The following is a 21,760-nucleotide window of genomic DNA, read 5'->3' on the forward strand; positions in this document are numbered from 1 at the left end:
TGGATGTTGTCATCCTTGTTTAGTTATATCTGATAATTCGTATTTGTATTTTCAATGAATATATAATATCCTATTATATATAGTAGTAAGCGTTTTTTTGTCAGTCCCAATATATAGAACTCGCTAACTGCTGAACCGATATTGTTCTCCTTTACAGTGAAGCTTTTTATAGATCCTGGGAAGGTTTTAAACTACTTTTAGGGAGGGTATCTTCACCCCCTCCCCCCCAAAAAAAATATTTTTTACCTACTCTTTTGAAACTCAAATTTAAAATTGGATGAGGTCGACTTTTCTTCCTCCTTCCTTAAGTTCCCTAGAGGCTTCTAGGGGCGTAGCCGCTTGTACAATATAAGGAGGGGATGGGATAAATGAGGTGGATGAGGGGTATTGTAAATTTAGCCCAATGCATGTTTCACTCTATTAGAGAACAAGAAAATAAGATCCAAGTATTAATAAATCCATTGTATTTAAAGAAGTAAAAATGTACCATTTATTAAGTGGTCGCACGGCTGGTAGTAAACTAAGCTTGGTCAATAATATCAAAAGAATAAATAATAATACTCTTAGCCATGAGATTATTCTGCGAGGAAGCTCTACCGCTACTCCAGATAAGGTAATTTCTTGTTAGTAGTGCAGCTTATAATAAAATAAAAGGATCTGTGTGTATGTATGTATGTACCGAAGGATCTCACTAACCGCAGAGCCGATATAGTTCACCTTTACAATGAGATTCCCAAAGATCCTGGGAAATACAAAAGAAGTACCGATAGCGGCGCCCCTGTACAATCTTCGGTCAAGGGTGCCGAAACTTTTTCTTTTTATAATTACAATTTAAATGAAGATTGCTCCCCCCTCCACCTCAAGGGTCTCCAGAGGCCTCTAGAGGCGTAGCCGCTGGTTTTTAATAATGTAGTATGCACGGCTGTTACAAGCTACCCTACAGACATTGACTAAGAATTTTTAAAAAGTTTATTGAATAAATTTTTATTGTAAATCAATTTAAAACAAAATGCATATATTAATACATATATTAATCCAGGTAGAAAAGAAGGGATGGTTTGACCGTCTGTTTGGAGTAGAATCAAATATTGCTGCGCCTTCTACAAACAGGAAATTTTTGGTACTAAAATTTAAAGAATAAATACACGTAGCTGATATTCAATGATTAATATTGATATACGTTTGGAAGATCACATGGGTCTCCAAAGAAAATTAAATAGCAAGGATGACAACATCCATAAAACAAGCACTGAAACGGTAGGACAAACGGACATTAACACTTGTATAGTGTCAGAACTGAATAATAATAATATAAATGTATAGGAGTCAAAGCAAAATTGTAAGTAAATTTGTTGAAAAACTGCTTAATTCAGGATATTGTTTATAGACATACTTACATTTTTAGGACTTGATTATAAAGTTGCTTCGCTTATTACATTATACTTTGTTGTCCCAGGAATCAATATACCAAAAATCAGATCGGATGATTAGATCACATAAAAATTTGTTGTCAAAAAAGTAAAAAATCAACATGTTTAAAATGGACGTACGGACATTTTTGTGATGATTATAGAGTTGCTACGCTATCTAAATCGTAGCCAACTATTAAAGGAATCACCATGCAAAATTTGAAATCGATAGGACAATTCTAACATGCCTAAATTAACGAAAAGAGCTATCCATTACGGACGGACGTACGGACGGACGTACGGACGGACCGACCCTAATTATAGAAAAGCTTCGCTTTTAATAATAACTTTGAGAACGATAAAAAAATTACCATGAAATAAATTTTTTATTCTCCCTAATGATAATTAAACCTGTTATAATCCCAAACCTTATTTAAAAGAAATAGGTATCAGGACGTCATCTGTATATAACTTTTTTATTATAACCCTCCCAAATTAAACCTTTGGATGGTTTTAGGATATTTTTCTGTCCTCTTCCAACCTTTATGAATACAGAGCTCCTATAGAGCTAGGGGGCTTAACTGCTAATAATTTACATAGCAATGCATGATTTTATTTTTATAATTTTTATGAGAATGCCATAAATCGAATGCCTCCAGATGGACGATGTTTGTTCCAGCTATCCTTACACACATCAGGTAAACTTATTCCATAGTTTAGGAATCACCAAGCAAACTTTGAGATCGAAATGACATTAACAAATTAATAAATCTATAATTATTGATGTATAACCAGACAACTACCTCTATCCCCGTTTTGGGGACCTTTTAGGTCTGCTAGCAACTTGCTTTCTGCTCTTTAATAGAGACTTGCCTGTGTTAATATTCCCGACACTATTGGTTGATTTTCAAAGTCCCACTTGAAAGTCGGCACAAGGTCTTTGGGGTGGGGACATTTAACCCCTTCCCCCTCTAATGTTTTACTCTAATATTAACATATCTAAAGTTCCACGTAGGGTTATCCAGTAAGGTCGTTTTGACGGGCTATCTATGCAGAAAAGCTTCGTTTCTGTTAATACATACTAACATTCTTTTATAAGCGAAGCTTTTCCCTAATCAAAACTTTGCATGGTGATAACTGTAGTAGTTAGGTGCGATTTGAAAAGCGTAGCAACTCATGTTATCTTTACCAGAATGTCCGTACGTCCCTTTTTAACGTGTTGATTTTTAATTTTTAAATACAATATTTTATAATCATCCGATTGTACTTATTTTTGAAATACTGATTCCTAGGACAAACATGAACAATGTTATAAGCGAAGCATCTCTATAATCAAGCCATAAAATGTAAGTATGTCCTTAAACATTATCCTGCTTGTAAGCAGTTTCCCTAAAAATTGACTTACAATTTTGTTTCGAATTTTATAGATTTATATAATGATTATTTAGTTCTCAAACTCTACAAGTGTTAATGTTCGTTTGTCCTACTGTTTCAGAGCTTCGCTTTTATGGATGTTGTCATCCTTGTTCTGTTTATAGCTAACGATATTTTTATTCAGTAAAGGATTTTGATTATGTAAAAATGGCTGATGATTTCTTAGAATAAGTATTTGTTATCCCAAGAATATAGGGACAGGATTGTAGACAAATTAAAGTGTAATAATTAAGGAAACATGAGCTGTATGAAACTTTGCCCACCGGGCGGGAACCCTGTACAGATTTTGTATTTTGGGTCTTTTAAATCAGCTACTAGCGTCGGAAATATAAAAACACATAATTCCATAAAAAAGAACAGAAACTAGCAAATTGCTATTTTTTTTCTTTTGTAGGTACTCGCCTGTGTATATATTTTCCTGGGACTAGGACTAGTGTATGTGATTCAGACAAGCAATTTTAAATGCAAATTTCCCACTAAACTCTTTCCTTATATCTCCTCTTCTTACCTACTTCCCTTCAGCTACATAAAAAAAAAAGAAGTTTTACGCCAATTCTACGCCAACAAAACAACAAAGCTTTGGCAATTTCAAACGGAATCAATTGACTGAATCACAGCCCCTGATATTTCCGAGGCTATTTTCAAAGACCCAATACAAAATGGAGACTGGGTCCCTGCCTCCTCTATTCTTAATTAACTTTAAGCTTTAAAGGAATTTAAAAGACAATTATTATACTAGTCACCTAAGATTTATAATACTGTTTTCTTATTCGTTGACCTGACAACTTTCGTAACTTTTGATTGGCTGGTTCATTAAGTTGAGTATCCACACCCCTGATTGCAATCTAAAGAAGGGGCAATTTTGTGTAGAATCATTGGGGATGTCATTGTACAACAAGTTATCGGCTATTCTCTTATCCCTTTAGATGCCTGTATTAGTATAGTCCTTATTATTGGTTTCATGTTATTGTTTCTAATAATCCTTGTTATATAATAGATAAGTAAAATAATATTTTTCTTAATTATAAGTCAGTCCTGTATAAAAAGTACTAGCGGCTTCGCCCCTAGCCTCTAGGGGCTTTGCCCCAAGAGGTTTGATCAAACCAATTTTTCGTATTTTAGATTGAAAGGAAAATTTTAAAAAAAATTGGGGGGGGGGGGAGTCAACCCCACTATTTTAATTTTAGTTTTAAAAAGAAAAAATTTATATTTTTTTGGGAGGGTTTTTTTAATGGGGGGGGGGGATGTTGGGGGTGTCCTACCCCCCCAAGAAGATAGTTATAAACCTTCCTGGGACCGATGAGAAGCTACCCTGTAAAGGAGTATTTTAGATAAGTATTATTTTGTATTATAGATAAGTTTTGTAAGATTTTGTGATGACAGGCCAATTCAGGTTCTGATTTTGTATATTATCAATATTTTTAAATTTATATCTTTATTTTAAAAGGTTTATTTAAAGAAGATACAACTTTTAAAATTTTTATATCCCAACGTATTATAGACAGCTTTCAGCGGATATCATAAAAAATATAAGATTGTAACTAGTTTTGTTAGCCTCAAGGGCCGAAGTCTTTGGTAACAAAACTGGCATTAAATTATGATTTATATTTCAATACTTGAGGAAAATTGTCTGTAATACGATGTTATACATGATTTTTTAATCCACTAGATATAAATCGAAACCATGTTGTAAAATAACTATTTTTTTTCTGTTAATTTAAACGTTTAGTGTCATTTTATCTGTGTATTTTCTTTCATTCTCGGCCTATTGGTTATGTTGTCACTGTGTTTCTTAATTATAGTGATTAAATATTTTAGCTTGGGATCTCCTTATGGATGGTCGGCTATATCAGCAGCTTTGGCCAGGGACCATGGGTAAGTAAATATAGTGATTTACACACATTACCTGCCAATTAAAGGTTACACTTTTTAATAACCTCTAACTAAAGAGTGAGCAAAAAATGCGTACTTTTTAAAAATTGAAATTGCGCGGCTTGTGTTAATAGTAGAAAAATGTTACGCATACCGTTAGAATCGCTATGAACTGTATTTTTTGGAAATATAAGAACGGTTCCTGTGCTACAAATAATCTAGGAGCCAGATGGAAAAATGTCCCAAAATTTACTTGCAAGTTAAGTTTTAAGTCAGTTGGGACATTTTAACACGTAGCTCCCTAACTATACGTAGCACAGAATCCGTTCTTATATTTCCAAAAAATTCAGTTCATAGCGGTTCTAACGAAAGGAGTAACATTTTTCTACTATTAACACAAGCCGCGCAATTTAAAATTAAAAAAATGTAGGCATCTCTTTTTGCAAAATATCTTCTCTAATTTTTAGTTATATTTTAAAATTTACTCGCAAGTCAAGTTTTACATCAGTTGGGACATTTTAACACGTAGCTCCGTAACTATAAGTAGCAGAGGAATCTTATATTTCCAAAAAATAGACTTCTTAGCGGTTCTAACGATATGCATAACATTTTTCTACTGTTAACACAAGCCGCGCAATTTCAATTTTAAAAAAAGTACGCATTTTTTTGCTCACCCTTTAAAAAAAGAGATCCAATGCCTTTATCTGAAAAAATACCTTATCAGAGGCATATATGAGTGAAGGGGAGGGGGGGAAATTGACCCTCCAGTTTCAATTTTAGTTGAAAAAGATAATAAAAAAATTTGAAGGGGGGAGTAGGGTAATTTTTTTAAGTTTTAATATCTCCTATGAGGATAGTGGTACTCTCCCTCATAAAGTTATAAATCTCACCTGGACATATGAGAAGCTTCACTGTAAAAGAGAACCATATCGTTGAGAAGTTTTACAAACACACACAAACAGAAATCCTGTTACTTTTATATAAGGGTTATATTTGGTATTTGAATTGAAAACAAATATAGTTAACCTACCCTTAATTTATATATGGAATTATTTTCAGTATGGTTGTTTCAGCAGCTACTGACTGGTCTCTGGAAACAGCTACCTATCCAATGTCAGGTATAAATATGTTGGCAAAATTAAACTCTGGATAAAAGCTTCTCCAAAATTTAACATTTTTGTAATTCGTAAAAAATGGGGAGGGGGTAATTTTTTGTTTGTATTTTTTCTTTTTGGGAAGGTTGGGTGTATCCCCCTCCAAACGAAATGAAACCACTGAAGGACTACTGAATAGTAGAGTCCAATCGGTTCAGCGGTTACCGAGATCTTAAACTTCAGAAGGTCAGACTGACAGACACACGTCATTCTTCTTTGTGTTATAGATAATCAACAAAGTTTTATAACAAAAATAGTTTAGAATTGATAGAAAAAATTATGAATTGATATTTATTAAAGATTTTCGTATAACATTATTTTTTCGGGAATAGTCCCTTTCGTGACATCGCACCTTAAGGGGCGATTTGTCTTATTTTTAAAATGGCTTTTTATAGGTTATTTAAGGTTAGGTTAGATAAGGTTGGGTTAGGTGATTGCCCCATAGGGTTGGCTAATTGGCCCCGCAGGGTTAGAGCCCCCTAGAATTAGGAGAAAACCTACTGTGAAAATACGAAGAATCGCCCCTTAAGATGCGATGTCACGAAAGGGACTATACCCATTTTTGCTACTTTTAGTTATAATGGCTGTTGGTGGTATTTCAGCAGCTTTAGTTGGAAAATGGACTCTCAAGGTCAGAAATTAAAAGTAAAATAAAGTAATAGGATCTGTGTTTGTCTGTCTATGTGTGTACCGAAGGATCTCGCTAACCCATACGGTTACCCTTTACAGGGTAGCTTCTTTTAGGTCCTGGGAAGGTTTATTACTATTTTTGGGGGAGGTTTGCACCACTCTCCCCAAAAAAATTAGAAAGTAAAACAGACAAAATAAAAAAAAATTGAAGTAAAGGTTTTCCCTAATATTTGGTAATAAAGGTTATAAATATAATAGAGGTTCAATCAGAATTTTATTACAAGTTTTTAAATCATCAACTTTATAGAGTCAAATTATAATTCTAAACACCTTTTCTATATATATTATAGAATAAGCTAGATAGAATAATATGTACTTTTGAAGCAAAAATTAATTTTTTCTAAGTACAGTAATGCAAAATACACAACAGAGCATACACTTTGGAATTCAAATGGTGCCCAGTTTGGTTTATATTGCAATATTGTATAATACCAACACATCCCTTAATCCCAGGCTCCTCTGTGGAGAGTGACATTCATTACGGTGACTTAATCTGGGACACCTGCCATACTCAAAATCGACGAGGGTGAAGTAATAACGAGGAGCTCTCATGAGGCAGCGTGTCAAGTCATACTTGAACATGGAGCTTAAGCTGGCCCTTACGGCTATACAAAAGTGTCTCAACATACTCCAGGAGTCTTGGGTTCAAACCCTAACAAACTATGGCTAATCAAACAAATAGATATGCAATGAAAATGAAGCTACTGAAATTATTTTTTTCTTCAGGTTGGAGTGCGTAAAGCTATGCTGTCAGGTGGAGCCCTATTTGGTTCTGGTCTTGCCATTGCTGGCGCTGGTGCACATATTCATAATGCAGGTTTATAAAATATTTTGTTTATTTTAATTTTACAGGACAATTCCAGAGAAATTATTGATTAATGATTTTTCTCGTATTCATTTGAATCCGGTGGATAGGAACCGGTTCTCATGAATACGAAAAAACTATGTCTAGCATCGTATTATATCCAGTTTTCTACGAATATAGAAGTGTACATTATCCATACTCCTATATTAAGCCATGACTAGTCACTCACAATGAAAACAAATCATCAAGAAACTGTGGATAATCAATCAATCAACTGAAAATGATTGCACAATCTTAATGAACAAATGTTTTTCTTTAAGGATTACTGTATGCTGGTGCCATGATTTCTGGACTTGGTTATGGTTGTGCTTATACGCCTCCAATTCAGGTAAAAATATACCTGGTACAAGTTGGAGCAAACACAAATAAGTCATAAGGGATATTGTGACTGGAAACTTTTTTTTGTCAACTTGAGTTGCTAATATAGACCTCAGATATTGGCCCATATCCTCCTTCATATTTAGGGGATGGGATCTGGTAAAGTAATAATTAGGGAGTATTGTGATATCATCCAAATGGTAGAATAATTTTATCAACTCACAAATCCATGTATTTTATATCCACTGTTATTATATTCAAGATAATTATAAGCAACATAATTATGATTTATTGTTCTTTATTTTTTCTGAAATTAGACCAAAAACGGTGAAAAAATGTATTTGTAATGTTTTTGATTGCTTTTGCTCCAGTTGTTCAATTAGATTGAATTTTGCATCATATCTATAATATTTTCTTTGATTCTCTACTACTTTTATCTGAGCTGGATCTTTAAATCATTTTAATGGTGATTTGGCGCACCCCGATCTGGTTTACCACTAAAATGATTTTAAGATCCAGCTCTGTATTGTAAACAAATATTCTGACTTACCATACATTGAAAATCATCCAAATTAATTTCGAGAAAATCAATGAAAGTAGTTATCAATAAGGAATAATATTTATGCTGAAGGTAAAAATATGTTGCAAAACGGGTCTTTGAGTACATATACAAGATTATAATTGTCAGTTTTAATCTAAAGTAATAATATATTTTAAAGAGACTTTAACGGCAATTTAATAGCAAAAACCTCGCCTTATTATCCGCTTCTATTTGCAAAATAAAGTAATATAAAGAAAAAATATAGTTAAAATAGAATGAACTTTAAAAGTAATACAGAGCTGGACCTTTAAATCATTTCAATGGTGCGCACCCCGATTTAGCGCACCATTGAAATGATATAAAGATCCAGCTCAGAAGTAAATGATTTATTTACAGTGACAACCGATGTATTTTATTTGATTCTAACATTATATTTATATCTTTTGTCCCTGTAACTTTTTATCTTTTTCATAAAGATAGAAATGAAAACTTTGACTTTCTTATATGTCGTCCTATATTCACTTTTTATCAAAAGACTCTTCTATTGTAATCTTCATGATAGATTGTATTTTTTAGGCTTTGATCAATTGGTTTCCGGATAAACGTGGCCTTGCTAGTGGCTTAGGTAAATTTTATTTGCAGGCGCTTGTAGGCAGAAGTTTACAGAAGGGGAGTTTATCAAACTAATTAGTTAAATTAAGGGGGAGGAACCAACTTTCTTATGGTTCCATCCCTCTTGATAGGGTTCTTCACCTCCTTGAAAAACTCCCTTAATAGAGTCAAGAGTTGTATCAGTTAAAAACATCACTGAAAATCAAGCTTCAATTTTTTTAAATTGCATATTAGCCTGAATACACCAAGCTCCCCTAAAAAAAGATTATATTAACATATAAGCTTATATCGTAATGCTCATTGCTAACACTCTTATTTGCCAAACAGTCAAAGTGAGTTACATAGCAGATGTCAAGTGATCATTAAATAGAAAAAGGGAGGGGAAATATAAATAAGTATACGATGCATATTAGAAAATCACAAAACCTTTCATAGCATGACCCACAGACAGACGGACCAAGTGAATCTCTGAAAAGAAGGGGATCTTTCTAAAATAAAATCAGCAGTCTATATTAAGTAACAGCTGAGAAAATCACATTTCCCCTATAGCATTGTGGACTGACGGACATACATACAAATTTAACTACAAAATGTTTATTTTATTTTAGTTATTGGTGGATTTGGATCCGGAGCGTTGTTCTTTACCCCAGCCATTAATATGCTGGCAGACAAATTCTCGCAGATGCCTACTTATCTGGGAAACACGTAAGTATATCTTGTAGCAAAGCTACTCTATAGGTCATAGCTTTTATTATTCGCAGCTTAACCTAACATGCTAGCTGATAAATTCTTTAAATTGTCAAATTATTTTATAAACATGTTTTGAAATTCTCTTGTAGCAAAGCTACTCTACAATTCATAGGTTTTGTTATTAGCTGGGTAACCTAAGCTAATAGTATGGTGGTTGGAAAAATTCTCAAAAATGCTTATTTGCAGCGAATAGGAGTTTTGTCAGAAGGGGTAAAGACCCTGTTAGAAGGCGTATAGAGAAGTACAGGGGAATGGATAAACCCTCCCTTCCCCCTCTGCTCGCTTATGATTACCATGATCTATCTATATTATAAGTTATCCGAGGTGTATTTAAAAATTAGCAACAAAATTAACTTTTTCCCATTGTCAAAGTAACAAAGTATCTGATTTAATAATACTTCTTTTGTTTGATTTTTTCAGAGCTGATGTTATTATGCAGGAAAACTAACCTAGAAAATATTTTGTAATGCTTATATAAAAAAAATGACAACGTCCATAAAAGTAAATCTTAACAAATTAAGCAATCGAACATTAAACAAATAAAAGTAGAATAACAACGCATTTAAAAAATATTTAGAAGCTCAAAAAAGCCAAAACAGTATTATACATGGTAGACATAGTACCGAAAGATTTGATTTTTACACCTAGATTATTTTGGCTCTTACAGATCCCGGAAAAGTTCCTTTTCTGGTCTAGGGAGTTTAGGAGAGGGTACCTCCAAATTCACAAAAAATATAACTCCTATAAAAGAAAAAGTAATACTCCACTTCCCCCTTACCAATGTTAAAATATTGAAATTCATTTACACCAATGTTTTGTTAAATTCAAACTTACTCTCCAAATAATTACAATTTTTTTTTATACATTTTGATGATTAATAATACTGGTTGGTTTAGTAGGAAGGTAGACAATTTGTTGAGCTTGGAGGCCAATTACAGGTACTATAATCCTTATGTAAGAGTAAATGTAACAGTTTGTCTGTAATGAAGGATCTTGCAACATAAAGCTTCTCATAGATCCTGGAAAGTCTTATAACTATTGTTCAAGAGGGTACCAGCAACCCCTAAAAAGAAATCGCCCATAATAAAAATGACTCCTAGCCAAAAAAATCATTTTCTTTAAAAAACTAGTCTTAAAAATGACTCACCCCCCCCCCCACCACCTAGAGCGCCTTATAGGCTTCTAGGGGCGTAGCTGCTAGTCATCATTTAGTCCAAAAATTTAGAATTTATATTTTTGAAGTCAACATTAATTTCGTCTTTAAGTCAACATTAATTTCGTCTTTAAGCATATGACCATTTTTGTTTTTGACATGTGTACAAATGTACAAAGTCTAGAATTATTAATTGAAAATTAAAATTTTTCCAGGAAGTTGTATACGCTACTGCCGCAGATCTGGCCAAACTGCCTTATCAGGTATTTTGAATCTTAATAATTCTTTTTGGTACTTACACTCGTAGAGTCTAGCAAGCACAGACACCCCCAAGCTCCCCTATTTTTGAACTCAATTGAAGGTAATGGAAGTAAGGGATGAATTTTATTATGCCTAATCTGCCGGTATACCTTGTACCAAAAAAATTAATAAGATCGGGATTTTTATGCTCATTGAGGTATTTTGAGGGAAACCACGAATTTATTTTATGCAAAATACAATACAATACCAAATAGAACAAACATAAAAGTATATTCTTCAATATCAGCCATCAATAATATTTTATGATTATCATTTTTAACCTGCCCTAAAAACGTATGTATTATAATCGTATTCCACCTTTCAGTTGGAACAAAACCAAAAAGGGTATTAGATAAATTTTGTATTAATAAACCGAAATAGTAAGAACCTTGCTATCAAAATAATAGAAATTAAGGATAGATGTAGACTCTTGCACAATAAAGTCATTAAAATTTTTAAATAAACAAACTTATATTTAAGAATCTATTGAAAAATAAATTTAGGATTTGGCTGAAGGTTTCTATGTGGTTGGTTCGGGTAATACTGGAATAGCTACAAGTCTGGCTGTTATGGGTGAGCATTTCTTTTCTATACTAAATAAATCATTTTCAAAAGCAATGCTTTTCTATAATTAGAGTCGATCCGTCCGACCGTACGTCCGTCCGTAACGGATAGCTTTTTTCGTTAATTTAGGCATTTTAGAATTATCGATTTCAATTTGCATGGTGATTCCTGTAGTAGTTATGATTTTGAAAGCAACTCTGTGTAGCAACTCTATAATCATTACCAGAATGTCCGTTCTTCCCTTTCAAACAACAAATTTTTATGTCATCTAATTATCCGATTAATCTGATTTTTGGTTTACTGATTCCTGGGAAATACAAAGTACAATATCAAAAGTGAAACAACTCTGTAATCAAGTCCTAAAATTGAAAAGAAATTCTAAGAGGATAATACCTACTAATTTTTTTTTTAGGTGCTATTTATTCAACTGCCATAATATCCTCATCCTTGATGATCAGAAGACCTGCGGACGGGTATCTGCCTGCAGGGTTTACACCTCCAGCCAGCGCAGGTATATACCAGAAAAAAAACAATGATAATGATAATACACAAAAAAAAACTATAAAAACTTTTGGACACCAAACTTAATAAACAAATCAATCAAATTTCAATAAATGTCCTTAGAGTAATTAAACCAACAAATAGGAAATCGTTATTTTAAAACTTTGTTGACTAGTGTAATAAACAGACCATTGTCCCCTACTTTCCTGGTTATATACACAGTTACAGGAATAGATCAATAGCTGGATATGATATATAGAATATAGATGGATATATAGATGCATAAATAAGTGGATAGATGGTTCAAATATGCAAAAAGATAGAATGTTTATTGGATGTACAGAATATTTAAATGTAATAGAATATATAGACAAACGCTAAAAAATAAGTGAAATTAATTTAAAAGTAAATAATCATTGATATTCTTCAGGTGTATATTAGACAACAATCTGAAGTTATGCATTATTTTGTCAAATTTGCAGTTGTTAACAAATTTTGCCAAAAACACAGTGACTATATTTTAGATAGTTGTAAAAGTGACATGTACCTGTAATAGCCAATATAAACAGAATCAATATTCTATTACTTGGAAGTTGCACCAGATTTTCATTTACTTTAAAAAGTAATACTTGCAGCTGACTAAAATAATGGTACCCCAATCCCCTCCCCACCTACTAGATTAATGAACTAACAAATGCATGAGCTCCACATTGGCAACAAAAACTTCATGAAAAATTTTTCCTGTCAATATATCTAGATATTATATATCTATTATATACAATGTGTAATTGAACAAAATTAACTTTCATAATTTTATAGGTTCTGGTCTGAATGTGCCAGTTGACAACCTGCTGAAAACTCCTCAATTCTGGCTCCTATTCTCTACTGCTTCTTTGTTAGCTACAGGTATTTTTGATTTTCATAAATTGATTTTGTTAAGGAAATGCTAGTTGTCTGTAGGACAATACCTCTCTAATGACATATCCCTTTAATATTTATCTATTGCATCGTATTATAGACCGCTTTCCGCGGATATTGAAATGAAAAATTATATTATCAAATCTAACTTTGTTAGACCCGAGTTGCTGAAGGCCCGGACTTAAAAAAAATCTTGTATTATCTTTATGATTTTACTTCAATATTGTCTATAATACGATGCTATAGGTGATTTTTCGTTATGGCGGTTCTATTGCAGTGGTTATTAATCTGTTGCGAAGCAATTTCATTCAATAATTGTTCATTGTTATTCTAAATAGATTGTTTAAAAACACAAACAAATTTTTAGGTGGTATGGGTTTGATGTCCGTTGCCAAGCCTATGATCCAGAATGTGTTTACAGGTAAATCTCAGGGATCTTAAGGGATAAAACAATGGCCGATAAATAGATGTACATCCCAAATGATAATACACAAAATATCCATTCCTTTAAATTACAATTAGTGATCAAAACTTCAAACTTTAAACCTTCTATAAAAAATCTTCCAGTTTGTATATAAATATAGCACTTATTTAATTTTTTAACTATCAATATGCCAAGAATTAAGCTTTGTCAGATGGTTTTAAAACATATGGATATTCAGCTAATATTAAGTGTGGAAACATTAAACTATTATAACAAATCCTTATACTAAAGTAACAGGATGTTTGTCTGTGTATCTGTGTGTATGTACCGAAGGATCTCGCTAACCGCTGAACCGATCGGGTTCTCCTTTACAGGGCAGCTTCTCATAGGTCCCGGGAAGGTTTATAACTATTTTCTTGGGGGGTGGGACACGTCCAACCCCCCCCCAAAAAAAAAAATTTGCCCCCCCCCCAAATTTTTTTTAACTTTTTCTTTAAAATCTAAAATAAGAAATTGGGTTATTAAATTGACTCTCTCCTCCTCAAGTGCCCCTAGAGACCTCTAGGGGCGTAGCCGCTAGTTATGTATATAATATCAAGACATGAATTTAGAGATTATGTAAAGAACCAACCTTCCCTACATCTTGATAAAAAAGCTGGAAGTATTCTTAAATTACCTTATTGCAGGTTCAATGCCAGATTTAGTGACCCCAACTTTTGCTTCCGCCTATTTGATGGCGTTGGCAGCTGGAAATCTAGGTGGAAGGTGAAACAATTTTTGTATATGAAAAATTTTGATTCTATGAACATAAAACCAGAGTGGTGAAGTACGAGTTGGCTAAATAGACTTAAACCTGCCCAGAGCGAATACTTATAATACCTAAAAATTGTTAAACGATCGGTACATCCCTTCACAAGATAATATTGGACATGCATACAAACAATCGACAATTCATTTTGACTTTTGATTTTGATATTGTTTTTTTTTTGGGGGGGGGGGGTGTTGGAAGGTATATTTTTTTCTGTGGCCGATAAGTATAATCTTTCCCTGGAACAACAAGAAGCTTCACTGTAAAAGAGAACCTATCGGTTTAGGGTTTAGAAAGTTCCTTTTCTTCACACAGCACATACAACCATCCTGTTACTTTTATATAAAAATATTAAAAGGATGAATAAGTAATTTTTATTAATTAAATTTTAGGATTGTTTGGGCAACAGTATCAGATAAGGTTGGACGCTTCAACACATTCCAGGTTATTCAGTATTTTTAATTTAGGCATTTTAGAATTCTCCTATATATTTAAACTTTGAATGGTGATTCCTGTAATGATTAGGTACGATTTAGAAAGCGTAGCAGCTAGATAATTGTTTCCAAACAAGTCCGTACGTCCATTTAATCTTTTAAACTTTTGAAAACATTTTAAAAATATAAAACTAACCTACTGATTTGTTTTTTAGTACAATTATTTATGGAACAATATTTTAAGAAAGGCATCTCTACAATCAAGTTTAAATATGTAAGTGTGTCCTTAAACTGAAACCTGCATTTGCGCAACTTTGCTACAATTTTATATATGAGTTTGAATAAATATTCTGCTTATTGACACTCTACAAGTGTTTATATCCGTTTGTTATACCGTTTAATTTCAGAGCTTACCTTTTATGGATGTAGCATCCTTGTTAGATTATAATTTTTAAAAGTTTGTATGTGAATCAAGAGTTAATCATTTTCCGATACCCAGGCTTATACCAATCTGATCTAACAAATGAACAACGTGTAATTCATATATTAGAGTAATTTTCAAAATATTGGGTTTTACTGGAAGGGATATTGTATTGGACTGTATATTGTACTGATACTCAATGTTTTATATAAACACGTTCATTTGGTAGATTTCTTAGATTAATTTTGATTGGTTGGTACAAAAAAACGGTGTTTAAACTTTTGCACAAAAAATTCTAATTTGCAAACATTGTTTTTTACGATTTTGTCCTTTATTAAAATTCTATCTTTAGGGCTTCACATTTTTAGCAGCTCCAATTTTTGCTGTTTCTCCATTCCTAATTAACAGCTGTGTCATGGATCCACAAGGTAATCCTTATACAAAAGTGGATCTACTTCAGTTCACGGTAAAATATTGCTGGTAACGAATATTGCCAAAAATCTATGAATTTTAAAGGCTGCTAGCTGCCAAACGGCTGAACGTACAGATCATGCCCGCACACTGTTTTAAGCGGCATAGGAAGGCCTACAAATAATATGGAATAGCCATAAATCAATAATGCATAATTATCTCGCAGTGCAGAGAAATGCGCGAAAAAGGCCTATTTTACGCGTTTTTTCTTCAGTGAAGCTTTCCCTGTGCATCATTGAATCTTTGCTATTCCAGATTATTTGAAGGCCTTCTTATACCGCTTAAAATGGTGTGCGGGTATGATCTGTACGTTCAGCCGTTTGGCAGCTAGCAGCCTTTAAAATTCATAGATTTTTGGCAATATTCGTTACCAGCAATATTATACCGTGAACTGCAGTAGATCCAAAAAAGTAATTGGATGTTAGTATGGTATATGGTTAGTAAAGGATCTGATATGGTTCTCCTATACAGTGAAGCTTCTTATACGTCCAGGGAACTATTTTGTGGTAGGGTATCGTCACCCTCTCAAGAGAATTTTCCCCTAAAAAGGCCTTTAGGTAATTATCCGCTAGAAGATAGGTAAATCTCAATAGATGAATGGATTAGATGGAGAAGTTGATATACAGATATTGAATATTTTATAAGATGCATGTAAAGGTTTTTGTAGCTATAAGAAAATGTAGTACTCTAGGGGCCTCTAGGGGCACGTAAAATGTTTTTCTCTTGAATTTATGTTACCAAAAAATATTTTTTCACTGCTAAATGGAGTTAGTTAGTTTTGTTTTGTGTTTTCTCTTGGAAAGTTGGTGGTACCCTATCCCAAAATAACTTCAAACCTTTCCAGTTAGCGAGATCCTTCGGTACAGGTAGACAGACAAATATCCTGTTACTATATTATAGCTACACTAGCAGCTTCGTCCTAGCCTCTAGGGGCTTCGCCCTATGAAGTAATGGGAAGTCAACCCTCCTAAATAGAAATAGCTTAAACCCACCAGAGGACCAGTATGTATATTCCCAAAAGGGTAGAGCCCAATTTGTTCAGCAGTTACTGAGATTTTACAAAAAATGAAAATAATTATTTTTTGGGGGGGTTGTTCTTTTTAGTTTTTTAGGTGGTTCGGGATGTCCCACCCCCCAAGAAAATAGTTTAAAATCACCACAGGACCAATAGGTATATACCCTGAAAAGTAGAATCCGATCCGTTTAGTGGTTACCGAGATCTTAAGGAATGGACAGACAGACATCAAGCTACTTTGTATTATAGATAATTAAAGATATAAAGCTGACTAAAACGGAATAATTTCTATTGTAAGGACCGATGGCCCCTTACTACCTGGCTGCCTTCTGTGGAAGTACAGTGCTAGCTGTGTCGGTCATGGGCGGAGTTTTCTCAGTTCTACCTGCCTATGAAGCTGATCTTTATGGTTCTAAGGTGACAATTTTTTGTTAACTTTGGTTTAATGAGTATAAAATACGTGGATATTACGATTCCCCCATCCATTAAAGATTTATCCTATCCTCTCTCCTGACCATAAAGGAACGTGCTGACCAATAGTTCAGGAATGTATTAGCAACTAGATTGACGACAACATTCCCCTGTCGCAAAATCGAATAATTCTATATCCATAAATGGTTTATTTCTAAGTTGTAAGTTTATGTTAAAAAAGGCTTATTTAAAAAAATAGCTTCTAATGTCTTAACCATTTTAAAGTAAACCTATATTTAGTCTTTCAATAAGACCATATACACTAAACAGTCTATCTCAACTTTTGATTCATTAATTCTAAAATTAAATAATAATTGAAATACTGAAATAGCTGCAGAAGAAATCAAGTATAGATGTGATTTTAATAAGTTCTGTATTTAGTACATTGGAGCTATTCATGGCAGATTTCTGATTTTCGCGGCTGTAGCCACCGTTCTCGGCCCTAGCCTTCTGCTAAATTTGAGGAGAGGAGCTGAATCTACAGCTATGCAAGGTAATGGGTATATAAATACTTGGATCTTACGTCCGATTTTCTTGTTCTTTAAGGAAGTGAAACTCGCAGCAGGATAAAATAATAATTCCCCGTTTCAACTATCTTTATTCTTTACCCCATCACCTATCCGCCTACTGGAAAAACGAAAATGAAATTTAAATTATATACCCCCCTACTAAACAAAGATTTTGGGGCAATTTTCCACACTTCATGAAGATAATTTTATGGGGTTATTGGGGAAACTACTAAAGCTTAAAAGAAAAAATCTGTAAATGTTGAAGAAACTTAATTAATTAGGAATTTATATTACACGTATTACAGTTTGTTATTGATAATTTTAACTTTTTATTTACAAACTAAATTAATTTTAAATACATCCTACTAACAAATAAAATGTTAATTTTCAGAACTGTTATCAAAAGTGGACCCTACAAAATTTACAAACACATTTGGAGTTGACGTCTCAAATGCACAGGTTACATTTTAAAAATTTGCATCTACTCCAGAGTCCAGAGGCGTGCTTAAGGGGTGTGTATCCACCCCCTGCACATCTACACAACTCATGACAATGGTTCCCCCCCCTATCCACTGATTATTGATACAACCCTTCATAGGAGGTATGACTATGCAATATGAGGAGAGCTTCGCATGTTTATTTACCACTCAAATATCACTTTTTACTTTTGAGAATGTTGATTAAAACTAGGGGTTATATCCACCCACTAAATCTTAAACAACACTCTTCCTCTTGTTGTCTATAAAACACACCCTCTTAGATTTTGGTCCAAGCTGGGTGTTGAAGTTTATGGGTTCCCTATTGCAAAATCCTATGCACGCCACTGATCTACTCTATAAATAAAGTTTATCTGTATGTATGTCTAATCTATTAAATGTATGATACATTTTGAGTGATTTTCATTTGTCTGAGTTTGTGAACACAATGTGATTTGTAAACTTGCGGAAGTGGATAAAAGGCATACCCCCCCCTAAAAAAAATCTACCCCGCGGGTATAACATTTACATGGTAGGGGTTTTAATCAACACTCTATTATATTGTTGGAGGGGGATTTAAACCTACATTTTATATGTGAAATGTCAAATATAAAGGGTATTAACCTTTGGGCTTAGCCACAAAATAAGTTTTGGTGGGGTTTCGGAGAGGTACACCACCCCCCCTAACACACTTTCTGTGTACCTGTCTCTCTGTTTCAGAGCTTGGTGGAAGCCAAAACCCTGACAATCTCCAAGCTGATGACCATAATGCCACCAGGAACAATGGATCCTAGCCCATTCCTATACAACAGGAGTGTTGCTCACTTAATTAACACTAGCGGCTAATCCCCTAGAGGCCTCTAGGGACACTTGAGAATTGGAGAGTTTAATTCGATAACCAATTTTTTTATATTTTAGATTTAAAAGGAAAAGTAAAATTTATTGCGGGAGAATTTTATGAGAGCGACCATTAGGTACAGACAAACAGACACACAGCCTGTTACTTTTTTAATGAATGATTTTAATATCGTCTTTTGCTTATATATTATTATATTTAAATTTATAAGAAAGAATATATACCATATGAACGAAGCTACAGTAACAGTTCTAATAACCATCAAGAAACTTAAAATTATTAAAAAATCAACAAAAATTCGATGCACAATATATCTTTCACTAAATTGGACTAAATTTGGACGTCCTTACATCTTCAAGTTATTATAAAGTCGCTTCGCTCATAATCCAAATCATAGAGTTTGGATAATCTACACTTGCTTTATTGTTATATAGGAATCCTCGCTAAAATACCAAAAATTGCTAAAAACAAGCACGATATTCGTGTACATAACACAAACAGACGGAACAAACCTAAATAAAGAATAGTTATTTCTCGTATCGTATTATAAACAGCTTTCCGTGGATATAGAATGTACAATTATAGGATTAAAACCAGTTTTTTTAACCCCAATGTGCCGAAGGTACGGTCTAAAAAAACTGGTTTTAGTCTTATGATTGTACATTTTTATAGTCGTAGAAAGCTGAACATAATACGATGCTTAACATAGTTTTTTCGTATGGATGATAACCGGTTCTAATCCACCGGATATTAATCGGCTTCGAATGAATACGAGAAAAGAATTGCCTGCAATAAGTGACCAACACCTAACACCAGTACAATGTACACCATGGCCGGTCTCGTGACAGCAGCTTCTGTCCTTCACTTCATGGTGAAACCAGTGGACCCAAAATTCTTTGAGAAACCAGAACAGGAGAAGAAGAAAGAATAAAGTTGAGATTATTAAAAAAAAAATAAAATAATATATTATTACTAAAGTTACTAAAGAAGTTAAATGATAGTTATTTATCGCATCGTATTATAGGCAGCTTTCCGCGGATATTAAAATGAAAATTTTAATATTAAAGCAATTTTTGTTTGCCCCGAGAGATCGAAGGCCTTGGCTAACAAAACTGCTATTAAAATTATTTTTTTGATATTTTAATTACCGTGGAAAATTGTCTGTAATACAATGGAAAAATAAGAAATGAGATAATTTATTCTGACATATGCAACAAGAGAAGTCAAATTTTAAATAAAATCTTTTTTATTACACATATATATGTTTTCATGCAATTAAGTGTAAAAAAAAGTTTCAAATATTTGCTACCATATAGTAAACTTAGGAAGAAAAAAAATAGTTATTTCTCGCATCGTATTATAAACGGTTTTCCGCGGATATAGAAAGTACAATTATGAGATTAAAACTAGTTTTTTTAGCCCCGAGGTGCCGAAGCACCGGCTAAAAAACTGGTTTTAATCTTATGATTGTACATTTCTATATTCGTAGAAAGATGGATATAATACGATGCTAGACATAGTTTTTTAGTATGGATGAGAACCGGTTCCTATCCACCGGATTCGAATGAATACGAGAAAATACATTTTGAAAACTTCCAATGGAAGTCTTCTATAGACACTGCAATTTTTTAACTTATTAATCAAAATAGAATCAGAATTTATATTGTAAATTTTTTTTACAAATAAATGAAATTTTTTATTATCATGATAAAGCTTTTTTTACATGTCAAAAGCTTTTTTACTAGTTATGAATAGACAAACTGTCGTTTTAGAGGAAAAGTGCTTATTCGATGAAATATTTATAATTTTTTTATCTTTTTTTCTGGTTTTTAAAAGCGAAGCTTTTCTATAATTAGGGTTGGTCCGTACGTCCATACGTCCCTCCGTCCGTACGTCACAGTTAGCTCTTTTCATTAATTTAAACAGGTTAGAATTGTCCTATCAATTCCAAACTTTGCATGATGATTCCTGTAGTAGTTAGGTACAATCTATAAAGCGTAGCAACTCTATAATCAATACCAGAATGTCTGTACGTCCATTTTAAACATGTTAATTTTTAACTTTTTCGACAACAAATTTTTGTATGGTAAAATTATCCGATTCTTCTGATTTTTTGAAAACTGATTCCTATTCCAACAAGGTACAATGTTATAAGCGAAGCATCTCTATCAACAAGTCCCAAAATGTAAGTATGTCCTTAAACAGTACCATCTATTTATGCGGTTTTGCAACAAATTTACTTACTATTTTGCTTCGACTCTTATACTTTCATATTCTGATTATTCAGTTTTGACAATATACAAGTGTTCATGATCGTTTGTCCTTCCACTTCAGAGCTTCGCTTTTATGGATGTTGTCATCCTTGTTAGTATTACGAATATTTAATAATCTAAAAGTATTTGTGTAATACACAATGAAAAATATGTATTATATATTTTGTAATAAAATTTTTAATTTATATCAACTTAATATTTTAAAGTAAAGTTGTTCTATAAAGTTTAAGGATAAAACAGTTTATATGTATTCTATTTCAAAAATTTAACAATTCATGTATAGGTATATATACGTATAACCCAGACAACTGCCTGGTTCCAATGTTGGGGACCTTTATTGTTTGCGAGCAAATTGCTCTCTTCTCTTTTGAAGCGAATTAGCTTTGCTACTATTTCTGACGCTATTGGCTAATATTCTAAGACTCAATTGCAAGTCGGCACAGGGCCCAAGTTGTTGGGACATACAGTTATTCAACCCCTTTATTTGACCATTTATTTCGACGCGATGTAAGGAAACAATA

The 21,760-nt window shown here is 33.1% G+C and overlaps 2 protein-coding genes across 2 annotated transcripts; both read left to right on the forward strand.

Annotated features, from left to right (window-relative positions):
* The first annotated feature begins 477 nt into the window (after positions 1-477).
* LOC145328041 (putative MFS-type transporter YhjX) lies at positions 478-10,372 on the forward strand. The gene is made up of 11 exons (XM_080171590.1): positions 478-613; positions 1,040-1,107; positions 2,066-2,107; positions 4,662-4,718; positions 5,775-5,833; positions 6,445-6,500; positions 7,286-7,376; positions 7,685-7,752; positions 8,860-8,908; positions 9,504-9,600; positions 10,066-10,372. The coding sequence occupies exons 1-11, from the start codon at positions 482-484 to the stop codon at positions 10,091-10,093; spliced, it is 747 nt and encodes a 248-aa protein (XP_080027716.1). The 5' UTR covers positions 478-481; the 3' UTR covers positions 10,094-10,372.
* A 164-nt stretch (positions 10,373-10,536) lies between these two features.
* Positions 10,537-21,415, forward strand: LOC145328040 (uncharacterized). The gene is made up of 14 exons (XM_080171589.1): positions 10,537-10,583; positions 11,014-11,061; positions 11,602-11,671; positions 12,075-12,173; positions 12,983-13,069; positions 13,449-13,502; positions 14,192-14,270; positions 14,706-14,757; positions 15,521-15,596; positions 16,953-17,071; positions 17,507-17,618; positions 18,026-18,093; positions 18,831-18,919; positions 19,780-21,415. The coding sequence occupies exons 3-14, from the start codon at positions 11,668-11,670 to the stop codon at positions 19,895-19,897; spliced, it is 957 nt and encodes a 318-aa protein (XP_080027715.1). The 5' UTR covers positions 10,537-10,583; positions 11,014-11,061; positions 11,602-11,667; the 3' UTR covers positions 19,898-21,415.
* The last annotated feature ends 345 nt before the right edge of the window (positions 21,416-21,760 follow it).

This window comes from Acartia tonsa, chromosome 9 (assembly GCF_053477335.1).
Source record: "Acartia tonsa isolate MP-2025a chromosome 9, ASM5347733v1, whole genome shotgun sequence".
NCBI classification, from domain to species: Eukaryota; Metazoa; Arthropoda; class Copepoda; order Calanoida; family Acartiidae; genus Acartia; species Acartia tonsa.